The sequence below is a fragment of the Accipiter gentilis genome, chromosome 17, assembly GCF_929443795.1.
Source record: "Accipiter gentilis chromosome 17, bAccGen1.1, whole genome shotgun sequence".
NCBI lineage: Eukaryota > Metazoa > Chordata > Aves > Accipitriformes > Accipitridae > Astur > Astur gentilis.
In genome coordinates, this window is record NC_064896.1 from 28,644,841 (window position 1) to 28,665,388 (window position 20,548).

Here is a 20,548-nt window from a genome sequence, read left to right on the forward strand (position 1 = left end):
GTGGTTTTTGGTGGGGGGGGGGGGGTGGGAAGAATGGGGCGAGGTGCGGTGGAGCGGTTGGGTTCACCGCCCCGCAGCGGGGCCGGGACGGGGGGGACGGGGGTGGTGGTGGGGGGGGGTGGTTGGGGGGGGGGGGTGCCAGCTTTGCCCCCCCCCCTCTTCCCAACCCACCCCCCCGCCTTCCGCGGGCAGGGGCCGGGGCAGAGGCGAGGTGGAAGCGGGGAGGGGCGGCTGGAGGGATGGGAAGGCGCAGAGAGAGGCGGGCGGGCGGGGGGGGGGGGGGGGGGGAGAACGGCTGTGTTCGCCTCCCCTCTGGCACGGCCAGCCCCCTCCCCTGCTGCTCGGCCGGCAAAGAGAGGGGGTCCCGACATCCCCCCCTCACCCCCCCGGCTCCTTCCTCCGGTCCCTGCCCGGCGGGGACGGGACCGGGAGCGCCGGGACGGCGGCAGGTGAGCGGCCCGGGGGTGAAGGGGGGGGGGGGGGGGGGAAACACACACGGGACGATGGTGGGGGGGCAGAGGGGCTGTCGAGGGTCCAACTCCCGGTTCTGGCAGAACCGGAGCCTCGAGGAGCGGTGGTGACTCAACCCCGCACCCGCTGCACCGGTTACCGGGGGGGGGGGGTGTGTGTGTGTGTAACTTGCCCCCCTACCCCAGCCCGGGGCCAAGGGTGGTGAAGGGACGGTGCTGGAACCCGATGTCTGCAGCAGCGAGGGGGTAGGGGGTTGATCCGACAAGCAGAGACCCCCCCCTCACCACCCCATCCCCATCCCTTCCCCTCATGACCCACATCCACAAGTGGGTGCTGCCACGGAGGCGAGCGGCACGCGCAGTGGGGGAAGCTGGAGGGGTGCTCTCGGTGACAAGGGGAACGTCCTCGCCTGAGCTGGCTTCCCCCGCCCCCCCCCAAAAAAAAACCCCAAAAGTTAAAAAAAAAAAAGCTTTGTTTAAAACAAAGGCGCTGGCCGGCCGGCGCTGCTCGGGAGCGCTGGGAAGGGCCGGGAGGTAAAAGGCAGATTTTGTTTCGACGCCAGCTCCCGGCCCTGACCAGGTCTGAGCCCTCCCGGCTCCTTTGCTGGCAGCGATCGCATCCTCCCTGCTTTTTCCGTGGCACGGAGCAGCTGGGTTCCCACTCGGAGCACGCCGAGACCAACCCTTTCCCCAAATCCACCGGTGCCAAACCCACCCGCTGCGGGTTTAGGGAACCCCCGTTACAGAGAAACCAGGCGCTGACATGGTGCCGCAGCGATTTATTGGTTGGGAGCCGCAGATTTGGTGTTGAATCGGCGAGGAAGCACCCAACAGACATGATCTGGGGCGGCAGCTCTGGATCCCAATCCCCCCCCCCCCGCCCCGGTTAAGATGGGGGATTCTCCGCACGCTGCTCCAGTCCGGGCGATGCCGCCACTCGCTTGCTGCAGGGAAGGAGATGCGGTGAGCCCTGCGGACCGGCAGCGAGCCCCTGAGACCTCGTTCGGGGGGGTACTGCAACCCCCAGGGTGAGGGTGGGGGCTGTGGAGATGTTAGTGGGACAGCCCCCACGCCGGGATGGAGCTGCTCAAGCTCTCGCGCCGGGAAAGCCAGCGAGAGCGGCTCTGCCAAAGGAAGGTGCCTCGGCCCGGCTCCCCCGGCAGCATGCCGGAGGGGGTTCCCCACCTCCACCCCTGCCCGCCGGCGTGGGGCCAGCCTCACCGCTCCCCGAGCCGCGGTGCAGGATATCTGGTTTCCCACCCGCAGCAAACAGCCCCTGCCAGCAGCGTGGAGCAGTTGGGGGGGGGGGAAAAAGCCGCCTTCACGTCCCCGGGGGGGCTGCAGCGCAGCCCCGGCAGCGGCTGCCAGCCCCGGGGGGGGAAAGAAGGGCAGGGAGGGGGGACCTTCAAGTCCTGCCTGCCGAAGCAGCAGCAGGGCTGCCCGTCACTGCCCTGTCCCCTCTCCAAAAGGCAACGCCGAGGTCATTCCTGGTGAGTTTTTCCAGCTCGGCGGCTGCACGGCTCTCGCTGAGCCAACACCTGAGAGAAGAGAGGAGGAGGAGGAGGGTAATGCGGCCAGCGGATGTGGCATGAGCCCCCCAAACGAGAGCCGTGGCAGCCCCCTCAAACAGCCGGCAGCCCAGCAGCGAGTGCCAGGCCCCCCTCCCCAGCCGGTGCCTTTCCCCCCCCCAGCTGCCTCCCAGCTTCCCCAGCCCCTTCTCCTCTGCTGGCGAGCCCGGTGCCAGCCGGCAGTGCCAAGATGGAGCCCCCTGCCCTGGGACAAGGGGGGACACGCGGCACAGGCAGGTCAGACCACTGGAGAGCCCCAAGCAGGCATCATCCTCCTCCTCCTCTGCAGGCCCTGCCCGCCCACCCAGCCCCAGGCACCAGCCCGCGACGGTCCTGTGTGGGTGAGGCCGTGTCGTCCCCCCCCGCCCTCGAGGACCACGTCACCGGCGGCGGCAGCGCCGTGGGCAGCTGACCTCACCTTTGTCCCAGCCCGGGGCGACATGAGTTCTCCGCCGGCGCCGCTGCCGGCCCTGCCTCCCACTGCTGACCTTTGCGGCGGGCAGCTCGCCGCCTGCCCGCCACCGTGTCATGGTCCCTGCCTGCCCGCTTCTGGCCCCTCGTGCTCTTACCTGGCCCCTCCACGGTCCCCAGCTCCACATCCAGCGCCGTCTGTGACATCCCGGGGCTGCACCAGAGCCCTGGATCCCTGGCAGATGGAGGAGAGAGAGAAGAGGGACTGCTGAGTGCCCCAAGTGCCAGAGCAGACCCAGAAAGCCTGGCACCGGGGAGGGTTTTAGGCCCAAACCGCCTGCAGCCCCCCCTGAGCCGTTGGCTGGGCAGGCAGGACACTGTCCCGGCTCTTTGGGGAGACTCCCGGGATGCAGCCAGGGGATGCCTCGGGACACCGAGCAGCCATTCAGCCCCACAGCGGCAGGCGCCTGTCCCCTCCTGCCAGGCAGGGAGCAGGAGCCCAGCTGTGGCCGTCTGTCTCCCCGCGCTGCTGGCTGGGCGAGGGCACCGCGCCATGTGCTCGGGACGCTGTGTCGGGAAGGAAGCCACGGCTCTCGGAGAAGCGGGCAGGGAGACAGCCCTGAGCCTGTCGGGTGGGAGGGGGCACCCAGGGATGGCAGGGAAGGTGACAGGGATGAGGGTCCCCGACCCTGGGGGTGTGCTGGGAGAGGTGGAGCAGGGGTGGGCTGAGCCTGGGGGTGCTGGAGCCCCCTGAGGGCTGCCAGGCTCCTGCCCCCGGCCTGTATCCAGCCCAGTCCCCAGTGCCTCGTCAGCGCTGGCTCAGGGCGGCCAGGGGAAGAGGGAGGGGTGCGCGTGGCTTTGGCCACCGCAGAGGTGTGTGTGTCACGACCGCAGCCAGCTGCGTCCTATCCACAGCCCCATAAAACGCCGAGCCCCGAGGCCAGAGCCCCTCCTGGGGACGCCGGCTCCAGAGGAGCCCGGCTGCTGTTCAAGAGCTGGAACGGACGCTCACACACAATCCCGTCGTCCTCCTCCTCCTCCTGGGAGGAAGGGGCCGGTAGCCAGTGCTCACCCCAGGGGCGGAGGGAGCCAGATCCAGCCGACCCCGGGGGGCCGGACCCCGAGCCCAGGCCAAGGCAGGCCTGGGAGTCCCCTGAGCTCCCTGCCTGCGGTCCGAGCCCAGCCGCTGCACACACGTGGCTTGGCCCGCAGAGCGGCCCCGCAAAGGTCGAAAGTTTGCGTACCTGGAGGAGATGCACTGCTGAGAGACGTCGGGTTCTGAAATCCCGGATGCGTGGCATTCAGAGAGGCGCTGAGCGCCTGCGGCACACCTGAGACGGAAAAGAGGAGGAGGAGGAGAGGCCGTGGCCACGTGCTGGAAGACGGCAGCCGCGGGAGAGGGGCTCTGCGCCCCCCTCCCCCTTCAGGTGCCAGCCGCGCTCCACAGGCTGCATACTGGGGCCCCTCGGCTCAGGCTCCGCGGCCACCAAGCCCAGGAGGAGGGAATTGGGCAGCCGCTGATCCTGCTGCGGGCAGGAGCCGGCTGAAGGACCCTGCTGCGAGCGCGAGTCAAGTTCCTCGCAGCCAGATCCCCCGGCCTCCCTCGAGGCCCCAACCTCAGAGCCAGTCGCTCCAGGCTGGCTGCCTGCATGAGGAAAGCGATTTGCTGAGCTCCCCCCTCACCCAGCCTCCCTGGCGGGACCCCTTACCCTCTTTATTGCTTTCATACCCTCACCCACCTCAGACACAGTGCCGGCCTTCCAGGTATGAGCTTCCCGCTTTCACCGCGGCGCAGCCGGCAGCGCCTGCAGGATGGAGAGACTGTTAACCGCTGCCAACCTGCCTACAGCATCCCCACTCCCCCGTGTACCCTCAGCCACTGCCCGGGAGGCAAAGGCCCACAGGCAACGGGGCAGGGGTCCCTGCAACACTGGGCTCCCGGGAAGCACCGGAGCAGGGACGGCTCTGCCAGCTACTGCACACCCTAGTGTGCGTGGCCACCCAGCTCCGCGGAGCTCCAGCCCTTCCCAGCCACACAGACACGGCCCACGGGTGGGCACCGGGGAGCACCGTACCCCAGGAGTGCAGGCAGGGGTTGGTGACAGCAGCTTGATGGAGGGGGCTGAGCTGAAGGAAAGGAGAGGGTGAACCTGACGGTGGGTAGCCTTACCCTGGATGCTGCTGGGAGAGAAGGGGGAGTCGGGCATGAGGGGATGCTCGCCAGGCATTGACGGGACAGCTGCTGAGGGGAGAAGGGGGCGGCTGGAGCCCCAGCAGGATGAGGAGCAGGGGAGCGGGCAGGCTGGGGTCCTGTGGAGAACCATGGGGCAGGCCGGGGCTGCCGAAGCCGTCGGGGACGGCACAGGCCCCTCGGTGAGGCCCAGAGGATCCTCCCGGGTGAGGGCCGGGGCCTGGCAGGCCGCAGGCAGGCCACAGACCCCGGGGAGAACCCGGGAGGGCCAGGGAAGGACCCGGGGGCAGGCGGGCGGCTACGGGATCGAGACGAGAGCCCGGAGACGGGACGAGGGCGGGCTGGGACCCGGGAGCGGGGACGGGACCGGACCGGACCGGGCCCAGGGAGCCGTGCTGAGGGACGCACACCCGCCGCTCGCCGTCGAGGCCCCATTGGCTGAGCGGCACGTCACTCCGATCGTAGGCGGTGCTTGCGCCCTGCCGCCCAATAGCGAGCCACAGCGGGGGGGGGGGGGGGTTAGGCCTGCCCGCGCGCGCGGCGCCCGGAGCACGGGGAGGGGTCGCCCCCGGTCACGTGAGGGCAAGGCCGGCGCGAGAACGCCGGGTCGACAACGCCGCCGGGCCGTCACGCGGCCTCGCCGACCAATCGGCCGCCGGCGGGGGCGGGATGGAGGCAGCCTCCCACCCAATGGGAAGGCGGCGGGTGAGGGCGGCGCGGGAGCGGGGAAGATGCCGGCGCGGCGGTGAAGCGGGAGGAACCACTGGCGGCTGGATAGCGGGGGGAGGGCAAGACCACTCCGGGAGCCGCTGGGAGGGGGGGAGCGGCACCGCCGGTGCTCTCCGGGACGAGGAACAACTGCCGGAGGGGGTGTGTGTGTGTGTGTGTGTGGGGAGAGAGCTGGGCGCATCCATCGTGGGCAGGAGGGGTCGTTGAGGCCGCCGCCGCGGGGGACGCCGGTCGCAACCATCTGGTGGGGGCGTTGCTTTCAGGCAAGGGGCGTGGCTTTAGGAGAAGGGGGCGTGATCGGGGGTGTGGTCTAAGCGCGGGGGGGGCGGGGCAGGCAGCCCCAGCCCCGCCCCCTTCCCGCCATGAAGTGCATCGTCGCCGGCGGCAACGTCAAAGGTGAGCGGGACCGGGGGGGGGGGGGGGGGGGGGCAACCGGGGGGAGGGGTATGGGGGTGACCTGCCTCACCCCCCCCCCATTTGCCCCCCCCCCCCCCCCCAGTCCTCGGCCGAGCCGTGCACTCCCTGTCCCGCATCGGGGACGAGCTCTACCTGGAACCCACCGACAGCGGGGTACGGGGCACCGGGAAATGGGGGGGGGGGGGGGGGCACCTGTGGACCCCCCCGTCCATCCCCGCTGGGGCTGGGGGGGGGACACTCTCTGTCCTGTACGTGGTGTCACATCTGTGTCCCGCCCCCCCCCCCAGCTGTCCCTGCGCGCCGTCAACTCGTCCCGCTCCGCCTTCGCCTCCTTCCTCTTCGCTCCCCTCTTCTTCCAGCTGTACGAGGCGAGGGGCCCCCCGCCCCACCTGGAGCTCTGCCGATGCAAAGTCCTCATGAAGGTACAGCACCCTGCTCGGTCATCCATCCCCCACCCCCCAACCCCTAAAATCTCCCCGTTCTTCTGGGGTGGGGGGACCAGGCAGGGTGACCCTCTCCCGTATCCATCCCTCTGCCCCGCAAGTCCTTCCTGGGTGTTTTCCGCTCGCTGCCCTCGCTGGAGAAGACGGTGGGGAAATGTCTCATCCTGCTCAAACCCCACGCCAGCCGCCTCGTCGTGCAGCTCCACTGCAAGTACGGTGAGTGCCGGTGGCGATGCGGCACGGGAGCGGGACACGCCGGCACTGCCGTCCTGTCCCGCTGAACCGGTGCCCTCTCCCTGCCAGGCGTCACCAAGACCCACAACCTGACCTTCCAGGAGTGCGAGCGGCTGCAGGCCGTCTTCGACACCCAGCGCTGCGCCAGCAGCCTCTGCGCCCCGGCACGGTGAGTGGGGACCGGCAGCGGCACACTGCGGCGGGGAGACGGAGGGGCAAAGGGGACATTGGGGTGGCACCGGGATGGGCAGGGGGCTGAAGAAGGGACCCTCGGGGAGGGTGGGGGGGTGCTTTAACTGCAGGTGTGTGTGTGTCCCCCCCCTCCATGTGCCCACAGGGTGCTGGCGGAGGCCGTGGTCCACTTCCCCCAGACGCTGGCTGAGGTGACGCTGGCTGCTGGCCCCGGGGGCAAGATCAGCCTTCGGAACCACGTGGAGGACGAAGCGGGTGAGCCCTGCGGTGGGGCGGAGGGGGCTGTGTGTGTCCGCGTGTGTGTCCCCTTCCCTGGCCTTGGGACGCCAGCACAGCCCCCTGACCCACCCCACGCACCCCCCCCCAGAGCCAGGGAAAACAATGGTGACGGAGCTGTGGCTGGCCGAGGACGAGTTTCAGACGGCGGCCGTGGCCCCGGGCTCCCGCATCACTTTCTGCCTCAAGGAGTTTCGGGTGAGTTCCTGCCCAGCACTCCCCAGCCCCATGTCACCCCTCAGCCCCCCCCTCAACCTCCTCTTTGTCCCCAGGGGCTGCTGACCTTCGCTGAGGCCTCCAACCTGCCCCTCACCGTCCACTACGACGTGCCTGGCAGGTAGGAGCGGGCCTGCCGGCCACCCTGTGCCAGCCTTGGCCCTGGCCCCCCCCACCTCAGGCCCTCTGTGCCCGCAGGCCGGTGATCTTCACCCTGGAAGACGCAGTGCTGGAGGTCCACCTGGTGCTGGCCACCCTCTCAGACCCAGAAAGCAACTTGCAGCCCCCCACGGCCAACGGGTGAGCGGGGCTTGTGTCACCCTCGGGGGAGGTGACAGTCCCAGCTCAGCTGCCATCAGTAGGGACCAGAGTGAACGGTCCCCACTCTGCCCCTGCTTACTCGCTCTCTCCCCAACAGTGTGTCCCACCTGCCTGCCCCATCAGATGAGTTCGCCGATGACCTCGAGTCCTACATGATTGCCATGGAACCCCCCAGCACCTACGAGGAGGGCTCAGGGGTGCCTCCCATCCCCACTTTCCCCCTGTGCATCCCGGATCCAGCCGAAAGCGACACTGAGGAGGAAGAGGAAGAGGAGGAGGAGGAAGGAGCTGTGCTGGGGACCCCCCCTCACAAGAAGGTCTGGGATGGGCACGGGCGTGCCTGGGGGCAGCGGGACAGGCACAGCCCCCTCCTGACCCCCACGTCTCCCCACAGTTTCGCTCTCTGTTTTTTGGCTCGGTGTTGGCACCAGGGGGGCCCGGCCTGGCCCCCACCCTGGAGGTGCTGGCGGAGGACAGCGATGGCGAGTACTGAAAGCCCTGAGGGTTCTGAGCTGCCAGCACCCCACCCCTCCAGCGTCCAGCCACCAGCATGGGCGCTGCCACGACCCAGTATCAGCCCCCAAACACAGGCACCCCCCCACGACCCATTACAAGTTTATTCCCAAAAAATCCTCCTGCCCCACCCCTCCACTACCGTCCCAGGGCTGGGCTCTGGGGTCCCCCCTCGCCCCGGCGGTCCCTGCCCTGGGGGGGCTGTATTTGGTTTGGTGGAGCGTGGCGGGGGGGGCAGGATCTTACAAATAAAAAACGAGTCGAAAGAAAAGCGACCTGATGCTGAGGGCGGGGGGCTGGGCCCCAGCCGGGGAGGGGGTGGCTCGCGGCTCATTTCTTGGCTTTGGCAGAGTTGCGGGGAGGGGTGACGGGGCGTCCCGCGGGGTTCAGCCCGCTGAACTGCCCGTATTTGCCCTTGTTCTTGTCAGCCGGCTTCAAAATCTGGGGGAGGGGAGGGGAAAGGGTGAGCGGAGGGAAGGCCGCACGCCGTGCCTCCTCCTGCCCCAGCTTCCCACTTCCCTCCCACCTTGAGGGTGGAGGCTCCCCCCCAACTCTGTTCTCCCTCCTGCGCCCCAGCCTCCCCTCCCTGCAGGAACCGGGGCCCTCCTCCAGCCCCCCCAGCGGTCACCACGGGTCTGCCTGCCTGCCAGCCCCCGCCACCACTGACATGTCCCCCAGCCCACCTGAAATGAACACATAAGTGTTTCATCCACGCTCATCATGGCGCCTGCGTTGTCGAACTCCCCGCAATAGTTGGGCGCCGAGAAGAGGGTGACGAGCTGGCGCTTGGCGAAGAATTCGTAGCCGTCCTCCACCACCTGCGTGGGCATCAGAGATAGTGCTGAACCAGGCGCCCCTAGGGTAAAAACCCACCCCTGGGGCAAATAGCCATCCCCTAGGGCAAATGCTCCCAGGGGTCCTATCCACAGAGTCCCAACAAGCCCCCCAGCATGCCCAAGGTCAAACATCCGCCTCTGGGGGCAAATACCTCACTGGAATCCCACCTGTACGGATCCAGGCAGCCCCTAGAGCAAATACTGCCCTTGAGGGGCAAATACAAGGGGTAGAAACGCCTGCCCTATACCCAGTACCTGCTGGGGATCCAAATCCACACCCCAAAGGTGCACCCGCCTGCCCCCAGCAGCCAGGTGCCCAGTGGCGGTACCTGGTGCGCCCGGCAGATGAGGTCCAGGTCGTGTTTGTGCAGGAACTTCGCCACCACCTCTGCCCCGAAGGTGAAGGAAACGCCGCGGTCGTTCTCGCCCCAACCCTGCACATCCTTGTCGGGGTCGGACCAGAGCAGGTCGCAGAGCAGGCCCTGATCCGGCACGTCCGTGGGGCGCATGATCCGTCGGATCTGCTCCATCGACTGCAGGTCGGGAGACAGCCCTACGAGAAGCGGGGGGCCACGTCAGGCCTTGCTTCTTCAGCAACAGCCCCTGTCCCCCAGGGTACCCTCAAAGCATTAGCACAGAGCTCCCGTCCCCCCCTCCAGCCCCCGGTGGCTGCTTCCCCGAAGCCCCAGGCAGGGCTGTGCCCACCTCCGTGGCAGCAGAAGATCTTCTCATCCACGATAGCGGCAATGGGCAAACAGTTGAAGCAGTCGGTGAAAGTCTTCCAGAGCTTGATGTTGTATCGCCGCTTGCCTGCAAGGAAGGCAGTGCGTGTGAGTGCCTAGTGCTGCCCCTTTGGGGGTACAGGGGCATGCAGGGCTCCCCAAGAGCCCCCACCATGGGCTTGTGCCCCCCCAGGTGAAGCACACGCAGCTGCCCAGAGGCCCACCGACCCCAGCAGAGCTCCGGCTGCACGGGGGCAATGCCATGGGGCGGCACTGCCTGACGCGGGGAGTCTCCTCGGGGTGCACGCTCATAGAGGTGGTTGGCAGCGGGGGGCACAGGGTGGGCGTGGGACACTCAATGTGGATGGTGCTGGGAGCACTGGGGTGGTACCGGTTGGTTGTGGGTATGAGGAATGGCACAGGGGTGGCAGGGGGATATGGGGTGGCAGGAAGACTCCCCCCTGGTCACAGCAGCTCTAGGCGGGGTTGGTGCAGGACAGCACAGGGATGACAGCGGCTACAGGGTGCGTGGGGATGGCAGAGGGGTTGTGGGGAGACGCGGCCGCAGCGCGAGCACTCACACTCGTCATAGAAGCCATAGATGCGGTTGATGCTGGCGCACTCGTGGTTACCACGCAGCAGGAAGAAGTTCTCGGGGTATTTGATCTTGTAGGCGAGCAGCAGGCAGATGGTCTCCAGCGACTGCTTGCCCCGGTCCACGTAGTCGCCCAGGAACAGGTAGTTGCTTTCAGGGGGGAAGCCCCCGTACTCAAAGAGCCGCAGCAGGTCGTAGTATTGCCCGTGGATGTCGCCTGGGGGGGGACACAGGGTGTGCGTGGGACCCCAGCTCCCCGCAGTCCTCCACGCCACCCCACAGTGGGCTCCAGTGCTGCCCATCCATGTCCCCAGGGAAGCACAGGGACCCCCAGCTGGCCCCACACCCATCCCGGGGGCTCGCCCAGCCCGTGCGGCACCCAGCCAGCCCTCACCGCAGATCTTGAGGGGTGCCTCCAGCTCCAGCAGGATGGGCTGGCTCAGGAAGATCTCCCGTGACTTCAGGCACAGCCCCCGGATCTCGTTCTCCGTCAGCTGCACGTTCTTCCCCGGCCGCGACCCTTGGACTGGCCCCACCAGAGAGACAGGCGTCAGGGACCCTGCCAGCACCTCGCGCACCCCCCGAACCTTGCCTGCCAGCACCCCCCACGCCCTGCCACTGAGGGACAGGCATTGGGCATGGGAGCGATGGGCAGGAGGGATTCAGGTGCCCCCCCAAGAGAGGGTCCTGGCCTGCCCCAAAATGGGTGGGCATGGGTCACCCTCTGCCCCAGTGCACCCCTCTCCTACCAGAGCTGGGGGTTGTGGCAGGGCCCCCCAAACCGCGGGGGCCTGCAAACCCCGATCCTCCCCCCTCCCCAGTGCCTGCCAACCTAGCACCCCCGTGCCCAAACACACCCCTCATCCCCCATCCCCTAACGCTGTCCTCCCCACCCTATCCCAAATCCAGCAGCCCCCTTACCAGCCCCCCCACTCCCCTGAGCCCCCCAAACCCACAACCCCCCCCCCCAAAAAAAAACTTCCCTTCTGCCTCCCAAACCTCCCAGCCCAATATCCAGGCCCAATCCCCTGCACAGCCCCCCCAGTATCCAGCCCAAGGTCCCCAGTTCTAAGCAGCCTCCAGCGCGGCCCCCCATATTCTCCAGCCCCCCCCCTCCCCCGAGGTTCAGGCACTGCCCCGGCCTGACGGGGGGGAAGCCCCCGAGCCGGCCAGCCGTTTGGGGGACGGGAGGCTGTTAGGGGGGGACTGGGGCCGTTGTGGGATGGGTAGGAGTTGGGGAGGGGGAGGCCAGGGCCGTGGAAGGCGGCGGGGCGGGGGGGGGGGGGGGGGGGCGGGCTGGAGGCCGTTAAGGGGAGCAGGCCCGATCGGGGCGGGGGCGGAGGCCGTTGCAGGGATCCCGAGGTGGTTGCGGGAGGGGAATCCGTGGCTGTTCGGGGTGCCGGGGATCGGGAGGTGCCGGCGGTAGCGGTGGCCGCTCACCCTCCAGGAGGCGGCTGATGATGGAGTCGAGGTTGAGCTTCTCGGTGTCCGCCATGGCCGCCGGACGCTGCCGCCCCGCCCCTTGGCGCTCGTGCGCCCAGCGGGAGCGGCCGGCGGGGGCGGTGGGTGCCGCGGCGCCCCCTGCCGGAGCGGAGGAATCAGCGCGGCAGCGGAGGGACGGGGGAGGACGGGGGGGACCCCGGTACCCGCATCCGGCTTCTCGGGGCACCGGGACAGCCCGGGGACACTGGCGGGGGGGGGGCATCCCGGGAGGGACCGGGATAGGTGGGGTCCCCGGGACTGGGCTTGTGACAGGGGGACACGGAGGGGACACGGACACGGGGACACACACACACACGGTGCTTGGCAGAGTCGGGGGGGGGGCCCGGGGGGGCCACCGGGCCCCGGCATGTCCCCGCTCCGGGACGCTGGGAGCAGCGTCGTGAGCGCCAGCGGGCCGTTGCTGGGAGGCTGTTGCCACCCCGGGGGTGTCCCCAGGGGCACGCCGAGGTCTGGGCTCCCGCGGGCACCCGGCGTACGGCCCCGGGGGGGCGCTGGGGCCACGGGGTGGGGGGGCACGGGGGGGGACCGGGCCCCGTTTGTGCCCCCCCCCCCCCCCCTCCCCTGGCTCCTCGGGGCTCGGGGAGGGTGGCAGTGCCAGGCCTGGGAGGCAGGGCAGGGCTGGGGCCCAGGTACACACCAGGGGTGGCAGCCGGGCTGGGCCGGGCCGTGCCGCGCCGTGCCAGGCCACGCTACCCCACGCCGTGCCAGGCCACGTCGTATCACGCCACGCCACATGTGCCGCGCCGTGCCGTGGCACACCGTGCGTGCCGCGCCGTGCCGCGCCGTGCCGTGCGTGCCGTGGGCCGTGCCGAGCCACGCCGTGCCGGTGCCGCGCCATTTACCCACGCGTCCCGTAGGCCATGCCGTGCCGCGCTGTTCCCCGAGTGCCGTGCCGTGCCATGTGGTACCATTCCCTGTTTGCCATGCCATGCCACGGTGTGCTGTGCCGTGGCATACTGTGCCATGCCATACCGTGCTGTACTGTGCCGTGCCATGCCATGCCGTACTGTGCCACATCATACTGTGCTGTGCCATACCATCCTGTGCCATACCATGCTGTGCCATGCCATGCCACACCGTGCCATGCCGTGCAGTGCTGTGCCATGCCGTGCCATGCCATACTGTGCCACCTCATACTGTGCTGTGCCATGCCATGCCATACCGTGCCATGCCGTGCAGTGCTGTGCCATACAATGTTGTGCTATGCTATGCCATGCCATGTTGTGCCATGCTGGGCCATGCCATGCATGCCATGCCATACCGTGCCATGCCTTGCAGTGCTGTGCCATGCCATGCTGTGCCGTGCCATGCCATACTGTGCCACATCATACTGTGCTGTGCCATGCCATGCCATACCATGCCATGCTGTGCAGTGCTGTGCCATGCCATGCCATGCCGTGCCATGCCATACCGTGCCATGCCATGCAGTGCCGTGCCATACTGTGCCACATCATACCGTGCTGTGCAATGCCATGCCACACTGTGCCATGCCGTGCAGTGCTGTGCCATGCCATTCCGTGCTGTGCCATGCCATGCCGTGCCGTGCCATGGGGTCGGGAATAGCTCCCGGGGGGGGGGGGGTGGTGCAGCCGCCCGGCTCCAGCCCTGACATTTGTGCTCCGCGGTGTCAGCTTTACAGCCGGCCCCGGGTGACCCCGCCGGGCTGGCCCCGGCCCCCGGCCCCGGCCCCGGCCCCGGCCCGGTCCCCCGCAGTGGCTGTCCCGTCCCCGGTCCCCCCGGTGCGCCCTTCTCCCATTTCCCGCCCCCCCCCGCCCCCGCCGGGGCTCCGCACCCCGTGGCCCCCCCCCCCCGCCCCCCCCCCGTTTCCCTCGGGGCCCCCCCCGGGCCTCCCCCGGTCCCGCCCCGCCCCTCCCCGGGACCGCCCCGCCGGGACCGGAGCGGGCACAGCCGTTGCTCGGGGCGCGACAGCACCGGACACACCGACCGCCACCGCCACCGCCACCGCCGGTGGGTGCTGGCGCGAGCGTGGGGTCCCGTGGGGTGTGCGTGGGTGTGGGTGCTTTTTTTCGGGGGGTGGGGGGTGGGTGCGGGAGCAGAGGGACCCAGGTGGCGAGGGGGGGTGTGTGTGCGTGTGCGTGCACACACGCGTGTGCATGTGCGTGTCTCTGCGCGTGTGTGGGCAGGGCTGCGGGTGTACACGCGTGTGCGTGCGGGCGCGTGTGCACGTCTGGGCACGCGTGGAGACGTGTGCGGGCACGGCCGTGCGTGTTTGGGCACGCGCGTGTGCGGGCGTGTTTATGTGCACGCATGCAGGGGCACGGCTGTGCACGTCCACGCGTGCACGTCCGCGTGCCTGCACGTGTAGGTGCACGCCTGTGCACACGGGCACGTCTCTGCGCCCGCACGCGCGTGTCCGCACGTCCGCACGTGTACGTGCACGTGGGTGCGCGTGCGTGTGGCTGTGCACCTGTGCACGTGTGCGCACCGAGCAGCGGGGCAGGGCAGGTGTGCGGGGCTCTGCGGCGCGGTGGCCGTGCTGGTGGCTCCGTGCCCACCGGTGACGGTGACAGTGACGCCGTGGGCAGCTGGACCTAAGCCGGGGGACGTGCGGCCTGGCAGCTCCGCCATGCTGCGGAGAGGGGGACGGGGATTGGGGGGGGTGGGGGGGTGGGGGGGCACCGTGCCCAGCCTGGCCACCTTGGGGACAGGGCCACCCTGGCACGCTGAGCCATCGCCCCAGGTCCCGCCACGGCAGCACGTCCCCGTGGCCTCCCTACTGTCCCTCGTTGTCTTTGGGGACGGGGCCGAGGCCAGGGACAGGGGCGCGAGCCTGGCTCCCGGTGAGGGTGCCAGCGCCTGGCGCGAGGTGCCCGTGTCCCCCGTCCCCCCCCCCAGCCAGCCTCGGAGGGGACAATGGGACTCTGTGCCGCCCGCCGTGCCCGCCGCCTAATCCGGGCCACGGGGCTGGGGGCCGGGCACCCCGGGGTGGCACGGGGTGGGGGTTTAAAGGCCAGAGCCGAACGGTGTCCCCTGTGCCAGGCTTCCCCGAGCCCTCGTCCCCTGCGCGTTCTCAGGCCACGGCTCCCACCCCCAGGTACCCGGGGCAGGCGCGGGGGACGCAGCTGTCCCCGCTTGGGGACCGCAGGGTCATCCCCCGGCCAGGGACAGAGGGGGCACAGGACAGTCCCCAGGCTGGGGGGGGTGGGACACGGACCTGCTGGGACCCCCGTGGCTGCCCCGTGGCTGGGTCTTGGGGGGGGTCCTCGTGCTGGCAGGTGCTCACCGGCGGGCAGGGGACAGAGCCATGTGTCCCCTAACCCTGTCACCGGGTCCCGGCCTCCCCACGGGGGCTGTAGGAGCTGAGCTGGGGGCCCCTGGGTGGGTGGCTGCAAGCGGGCACCGCTCAGCTCCGTGCCTCAGTTTCCCTTCGTGCCCAGGTCTGCCAGGCACCCTGCTGGGAGCTGGGGCACCCCTAAGGGGGACGACGACGACAGGGAGGTCCCAGATACCCGGGTCCACGTCCCCAGGGCACCTTGGCACCCCAGGGCACGGGGTTGCCCCCGACGGTGCTGAGCTGGCATGGGATTACGCTAATCCCTGCTCGGGCTCAGCCGGAGCTGGCGGGGTCACCGGGGCTGGCACCGAGGGGACAACCCGGGGTCACTCCGGCTGGCACCGAGGGGTGCCCCGGGAATGGTGCCCGGCCTTGGTGGGTGCTGCGGGAGGGGGGGTCCCCAGCACTGGGTGGGGGTGGCCGGGGGGTGGCAGGTCCCCAGGGAAGTCCCGCTGACTCTGCCCGTCCGTCTCTTGCAGCCCTTCGGTCACCAGGATGGTGAGTGGCCCCCAGGTGGGGGGAACCGGGCAGAGGTGGGTGCCCCAGCCCGGTGGGGCACAGCCCCGGTGAGCCCCGGCGGTGCCGGGCACTGCTGTAGGGAAGCGGGCGGCGTGGCGAGCTGTGCCCACCCGCCGCGTGACCCCGTGGGGACAAGGGGACGCTTTGTCCGGGAGCTGGCGGCCACGGCGGCTGGCACTGCCCCGCCATCCCCAAGGCGGTGGCTCTGTGCCCGGCACCCGCAGCCCCCTGACACCCTCACCCACGTGTGGGCAGCGGCGCCCTGTGCCCCTCTGCCCCGTGGCAGCCCCTTACCCCCACGGCTGCCCCATGTCCCCCATGCCAGCATCCTACCGCTGTGCCCACCCAGTGTCTGCCCCAATGCCGGCCGCGCACCAGTCCCATGCCAGTCCCATGCCGATCCCTTAGCCCCATGTCAGCCCCATGCCAACCCATTTGTCCCATGCCAGTCCCATTCCAGTCACGTAATCCCATGCCAGCCTATGCCAACCCATTAGCCCCATGCCAGCCCCATGTCAGTCACATTCCAGTCCTTTAACCTTATGCCAGCCCCATGCCAGCCCCAGGCCAGTCCCATGCCAGTCCCTAAACCCCATGCCAGCCCTAGGCCAGTCCCTAAACCCCATGCCAGCCCCCTGCCAACCCATTAGCCCCAAGCCAGCCCCATGCCAGTCCCTTAACCCCATACCAGCCCCATGCCAGTCCCATGCCAGTTCCTAAACCCCATGCCAGCCCCCTGCCAACCCATTAGCCCCAAGCCAGCCCCATGCCAGTCCCATTTCAGTCCTCAAACCCTACGCCAGCCTATTAGCCCCATGCCAGTCCCTTAACCCCATGCCAGCCCCATGCCAGCCCCGTGCCAGTCCCTTAACCCCACGCCAGCCCCATCTCTGCTCCCCGCAGCTCTCGGTGGACCAGACGAGCGTGGAGCCCGTGTCCAGCCCGAAGGAGCAGGAGTGGGCAGGGCCGGAGGCACTGTGCCCGGGCTGGCTGGAGGACGAGGCCCCTGATGGCGAGGTGCCCGAGGACAGTGGGGACCCCGACTGTGCCACCCACGCCTACGAGCTGCTCCAGAGCGCCCTGCGCCAGGAGGGGCTGCCCCACACGCTGGACCACTCCGCGGAGCCCCGCACGGGTGGGGGGCACGGGGGAGGCTGGCATGGGGGGCACGGGGCTCAGGGGGCTGGGAGCTGGGGGTAGCAGGGACTGGGATGGTGCTGGGGGCACGGTGCCAGGCTGGAGACACGGGGGTGGCAGGGACAAGGGCGGTGCTGGGGGCACGGTGCCAGGCTGGGGACACGGGGGTGGCAGGGACAAGGGTGGTGCTGGGGGCACGGTGCCAGGCTGGGGACACGGGGGTGGCAGGGACAAGGGTGGTGCTGGGGGCACGGTGCCAGGCTGGGGACACGGGGGTGGCAGGGACAAGGGTGGTGCTGGGGGCACGGTGCCAGGCTGGGGACACGGGGGTGGCTGGGGGCTCACAGCCGGGCTGGGGTGCCAGGGACAGGATGGCAACGAGGGTCCCCATCCCAGGGCTGTTAACCCTTGCCTTCCTGGCAGGATTTGGCCCGCTGGACATGACTGTCTGCATCCTGGGCTCTCCCACCGCCTTCCTGCCTGTCCTGGTGGAGGGTGGCACCCGCTGCCCAGGTGGGTGCAGCCCCCTTGCTCCCACCCCGTACGAGACACCCGTGAACCCACAGCGGGTGCTCCCCGTGTCCCAGCTGGCTACTCCAACCCTGGGCCAAGGCGTTCCCCACACCCGCCCGTGCCTGCGTGACCGGGACCAGGAGGGAAACTGAGGCAGGGGATGAGGCTGGCACCAGCCCCCCCGTGTTCCGCATCTGCAGCCCCATTAACCCCAGTACACACCAGTCCTGGCAGCAAATGCCAAACCAGGGTGCCAGGGCAAACCGCAGTATCGCTCCCTCCATGCTCCATGCCCTGGCTGGGTGCACCCTTTGCCCCCCACCCCGGGGGGGTGGTCTCAGGGTGGGGGGCCCGGGACAGCCGCTGCCCGCACCCCTGCCCACCCGCAGGTGCCATGGTGCTGTGCCTGTCGCCCACCTGGGCCAGCCGGGTGCCCTCGGAGACGTCCCCGGGCGCCTGGTCCCTGCTGCTCTCCCGGGGGGTCTCCTTCGAGGCGGGGGGCCACAGCACCCTGGAGACCTTCGTGCCCCCCCGCCGGGCCAACTACGTGACGGGCACCTTTGCGACGGGGAGCCCCGAGAGCGACTGGGTGGGCGAGCTGGCCCGGGACCTCGACTGCCCCACGGGGGGCTCGGTCCCGCTCACCCACCGGCTCGAGGACCCGCTGATCACCCGTTGGGTGCTGGCGGCCCGCGCCGGCCTGCCCGTGCCCCCCACCCTGGCCTTCATCTTGGGGCCGGGGGGCGACCTGCCTGCGGATCCGGTGGCCCCCGGGGTGAGGTTGGTGCGGCTGGAAGACCCCCAGGGCCAGGAGAGCCTGGTGCAGGAGGAGGTGGGCGCCTTCCTGGGGGGCACCGCCATGGAGCCCTACAGCCAGGTGGGCACGGGGGCATGGTGGGGCATGGGGGGGCACCCACGGGGTACACTGCGGGGGGTGGGCAGGGACACGGAGGGCACAGCTGGGGTGTAGGGGTCAGGGTCGTGGGCACTGTAGGGTGTGCGGGGGCACCCACGGGGCACAGTGGGGCGTGCAGTGGGGCACAAGGGTGGGGGGCACCCGTGGGTCGCACGCCAGTAGGGTGTCACTGGTGACACAGGCTGACAAGTGCTCCCAGGCTGTGGGGTGGCTGTTGGGGGGGGGGGGGGGGGTGTTGGTGGCACAGGGTGGTGGGGGGGGGGGGGCATGGAGGTGGTGGGTCGGCACGCTTAAGCGGTTGGGGTGTCCACGGCGCGGGGTGACGCGGCGGGGTGCGCGCAGGTGGCGGTGCGGACGGCGGGGTGGCGTTGGCGTGGGACGGGCACCCGCAGCACCCACGGGAAGGAGGAGGGGGCGGCGGTGGCGCAGGCGGTGGGTGCCCGGCTCCGCGGGCTGCTGCGGGAGGAGGACAGCGTCCTGCTGGAGGCCCTGGTGCCCACCGCCCGCCTGCCCATGCCCCCCCCACGTAAGGCCCCCGCCTTCGGGTGCCCACCACCCTGGGATGGGAGGGAAGGGTGTCCCGTCCCCCCCCCAGGCTCCCTGTGGCTGTACCGGCCACGTGTCCGGCCCCTGGGGTGGGTGGGTGGCCATCAGGGCACCCAAACTTTCGGGCTCCTGGGGCAGGGGGTGAAGGTGGTCACCCTGGACCCCCACAGTTCCCTAGGGTGGGGGAGAAGGGCACCCTGAACCCCCACAGTCCCCTGGGGTAAGGGGGGGGGGGGCAAAGTGGCCACCCTGGATCCCCGTGGTCCCCTGGGGCAGGGCAGGGTGGTGGGGTGACCACCATCGATCCCCTACGGTCCCATGGGGTTGGGGGTGGGGTGGGGGGGGCAGTAGCCATGCTGGACCCCGCGGTCTCCTGGGGTTGGGGTTGGCCGGGGCCACCGCGGTGTCACACGGGGTCCCAAAACCCCACGGTGGGGGGCAGGGGACGGGACACACGGGCAGGGACCCCTCGTCCTCGGGCAGCGGCCGTGCCTGCCCTGTCCCTCGCCCCCCAGGCAGCCCAGCCCCGCGGCTGCCCGTGGCCCTGCGCATCTGCACCCTCGTCTGCAGGTCCTGGGGGGACCGGCCCCAGCTCTGCCAGGTACGGCCCCGCCCGCCCCAGGCTCCTCCCCTTCGGATGGGTGGGGCACGGTGGGTGTGGCCGTGAGCATCCCCACCCGCGGGTGGGGCGCAGCCACGTGCGTCCCACCGGGCTACGGGGTGGTGGCACGTGTCCCCATGCTCTGCTGGCCCCGTGCGTCCCACCAGGCTATGGGGGCCGTCCATGTCCCCAGATCCTGGTGGCCCTGCGTGTCCCCAGGTCCCCATGGTAGCCCGTGTCCCCGGGCTACGACACGGCAGCCCGTGTCCCCGCACCCAGGGCGGCTGTCCCTGTCCCCATGCCCTGGGTTAGTGCATGTCCCCGTGCCCTAGTAGCAGCCCATGTCCCCAGGGAATGGCGTGGCAGCCCGTGTCCCCACGCCCTGGGTCACCGTGTCCCCACGCTACAGGGTGGCAGCCCATGTCCCCACGCTATAGGGTGGCAGCCCGTGTCCCCATGCCCTGGGTCACCGTGTCCCCAGTCTACAGGGTGGCAGCCTGTGTCCCCACGCCCGGGGTTAGTGCATGTCCCCATGCCTTGGGTCAGCGTGTCTCCCCATGTCCCCACGTCCCGGCGGCAGCCGGTGTCCTCATGCCCGCGTCGACGTGTCCCCGCAGGTGGCGTGCGGCGTGGGGCGCGCGGAGGCACCGGTGCGGCACGGGGCGGCACTGCCCCAGGGCCTGGACTCCAGCCTGCAGCAGTGGGGGGTGGTGGCCCCCAGCCAGCGGCAGGCCCTGGCCACGCGGCTGCAGGGGGCCGCCGAGACCGCCGTGGCCGCCCTCCTGGCCGCCGAAGCCGAGCTGAGCCCCCAGCAGCGCGGCGGTGCCCGCGCCCGCACAGACCTCCTGGGTGAGCGGGGGGTGGGGGGGGTGGGCAGAGCCGGTTCCCGGGGGGCCACGCTGCTGCGGGGGCTGAGCACGGTGTCCCCGTCCCCAGGTGTGGACTTCTTGCTGGCGTGCGTGGATGACACCCTGGAGCTGGTGGCCCTGTCCGCTAACAGCCAGCGGTGCCTGGAGACCTGCCTGCTGGCCGAGGCCATGGGGCGTGCCGTGGGGGAGCCCCCCGGTGACCTGCCCCGGCTGCTGGCCGAGACCCTGCTGCACCGGGCGCAGTGTCACCTGGTCGAGGGCAAGGACATCCTGCTCATCGGGGCCGGCGGCGTCAGCAAGAGCTTCGTCTGGGAGGCGGCCCGCGACTACGGCCTGAGGGTGAGGAGGCTGGGGTGCTGGCTGGTGGGCACTGCCATCAGTAGGTTTCAGAGTGAACGCTGGGCGCCAACCCGCACACAGCAGCCACACCGTAGCTGTGCCCACGCCTCAGGCGGTCTCTCCGCTGTCCCAGACAGTGTGTGTGTGGGGGGTGGCACGGCCGCGGTGCCTGCGGT

The 20,548-nt window shown here is 70.2% G+C and overlaps 3 protein-coding genes across 6 annotated transcripts in view; 2 read left to right on the plus strand and 1 right to left on the minus strand.

Annotated features, from left to right (window-relative positions):
• The window catches only part of CARNS1 (carnosine synthase 1), a 46,661-nt gene that overhangs the window by 24,473 nt on the left and 1,640 nt on the right, over nt 1-20,548 (plus strand). The window contains exons 1-9 of one of the 3 annotated variants that reach the window (XM_049821233.1): nt 14,611-14,692; nt 15,412-15,430; nt 16,355-16,586; nt 17,012-17,101; nt 17,491-17,978; nt 18,360-18,543; nt 19,079-19,164; nt 19,782-20,013; nt 20,101-20,372. In XM_049821233.1, coding sequence (XP_049677190.1) covers nt 15,428-15,430; nt 16,355-16,586; nt 17,012-17,101; nt 17,491-17,978; nt 18,360-18,543; nt 19,079-19,164; nt 19,782-20,013; nt 20,101-20,372 — 1,587 coding nt within the window. In that variant the 5' untranslated portion in view covers nt 14,611-14,692; nt 15,412-15,427. Of the gene's footprint in view, nt 1-14,610; nt 14,693-15,411; nt 15,466-16,354; nt 16,587-17,011; nt 17,102-17,490; nt 17,979-18,359; nt 18,544-19,078; nt 19,165-19,781; nt 20,014-20,100; nt 20,373-20,548 lie in introns of those variants that run through there. The other 2 variants (XM_049821235.1, XM_049821234.1) reach the window with 2 other exon arrangements.
• On the plus strand, nt 5,235-8,086 carry RAD9A (RAD9 checkpoint clamp component A). Of its 2 annotated transcripts, XM_049821243.1 has the most exons (11): nt 5,235-5,765; nt 5,869-5,939; nt 6,074-6,208; nt 6,331-6,445; nt 6,533-6,632; nt 6,801-6,910; nt 7,023-7,129; nt 7,204-7,268; nt 7,346-7,447; nt 7,566-7,785; nt 7,863-8,086. In XM_049821243.1, the coding sequence occupies exons 1-11, from the start codon at nt 5,732-5,734 to the stop codon at nt 7,959-7,961; spliced, it is 1,158 nt and encodes a 385-aa protein (XP_049677200.1). In that variant the 5' UTR covers nt 5,235-5,731; the 3' UTR covers nt 7,962-8,086. The 2 variants fall into 2 exon arrangements, with proteins under 2 accessions (XP_049677200.1, XP_049677201.1); XM_049821244.1 differs by lacking the exon at nt 5,869-5,939 and having other exon boundaries at nt 5,699-5,765.
• On the minus strand, nt 8,068-11,660 carry PPP1CA (protein phosphatase 1 catalytic subunit alpha). Its single transcript, XM_049821245.1, has 7 exons — nt 11,575-11,660; nt 10,529-10,660; nt 10,121-10,351; nt 9,523-9,627; nt 9,147-9,370; nt 8,665-8,799; nt 8,068-8,422 (listed from the first exon to the last, which is right to left on the minus strand). Exons 1-7 carry the CDS (start codon nt 11,627-11,629, stop codon nt 8,312-8,314), a joined length of 993 nt encoding a protein of 330 aa, XP_049677202.1. The 5' UTR covers nt 11,630-11,660; the 3' UTR covers nt 8,068-8,311.

Coding starts and splice junctions, on each gene's coding strand:
- PPP1CA (XM_049821245.1), bottom strand. CDS start 11,629: ATGGCGGACACCGAGAAGCTCAACCTCGACTCCATCATCAGCCGCCTC. Junction 9,371..9,522: donor GATCTTCTGCTGCCACGGAG/GTGGGCACAGCC, acceptor CGCTTCTCGTAG/GGCTGTCTCCCGACCTGCAG. Junction 8,800..9,146: donor TCATCTGCCGGGCGCACCAG/GTACCGCCACTG, acceptor ATGCCCACGCAG/GTGGTGGAGGACGGCTACGA.
- RAD9A (XM_049821243.1), top strand. CDS start 5,732: ATGAAGTGCATCGTCGCCGGCGGCAACGTCAAAG. Junction 7,130..7,203: donor TCTGCCTCAAGGAGTTTCGG/GTGAGTTCCTGC, acceptor CTTTGTCCCCAG/GGGCTGCTGACCTTCGCTGA. Junction 7,786..7,862: donor GGACCCCCCCTCACAAGAAG/GTCTGGGATGGG, acceptor GTCTCCCCACAG/TTTCGCTCTCTGTTTTTTGG.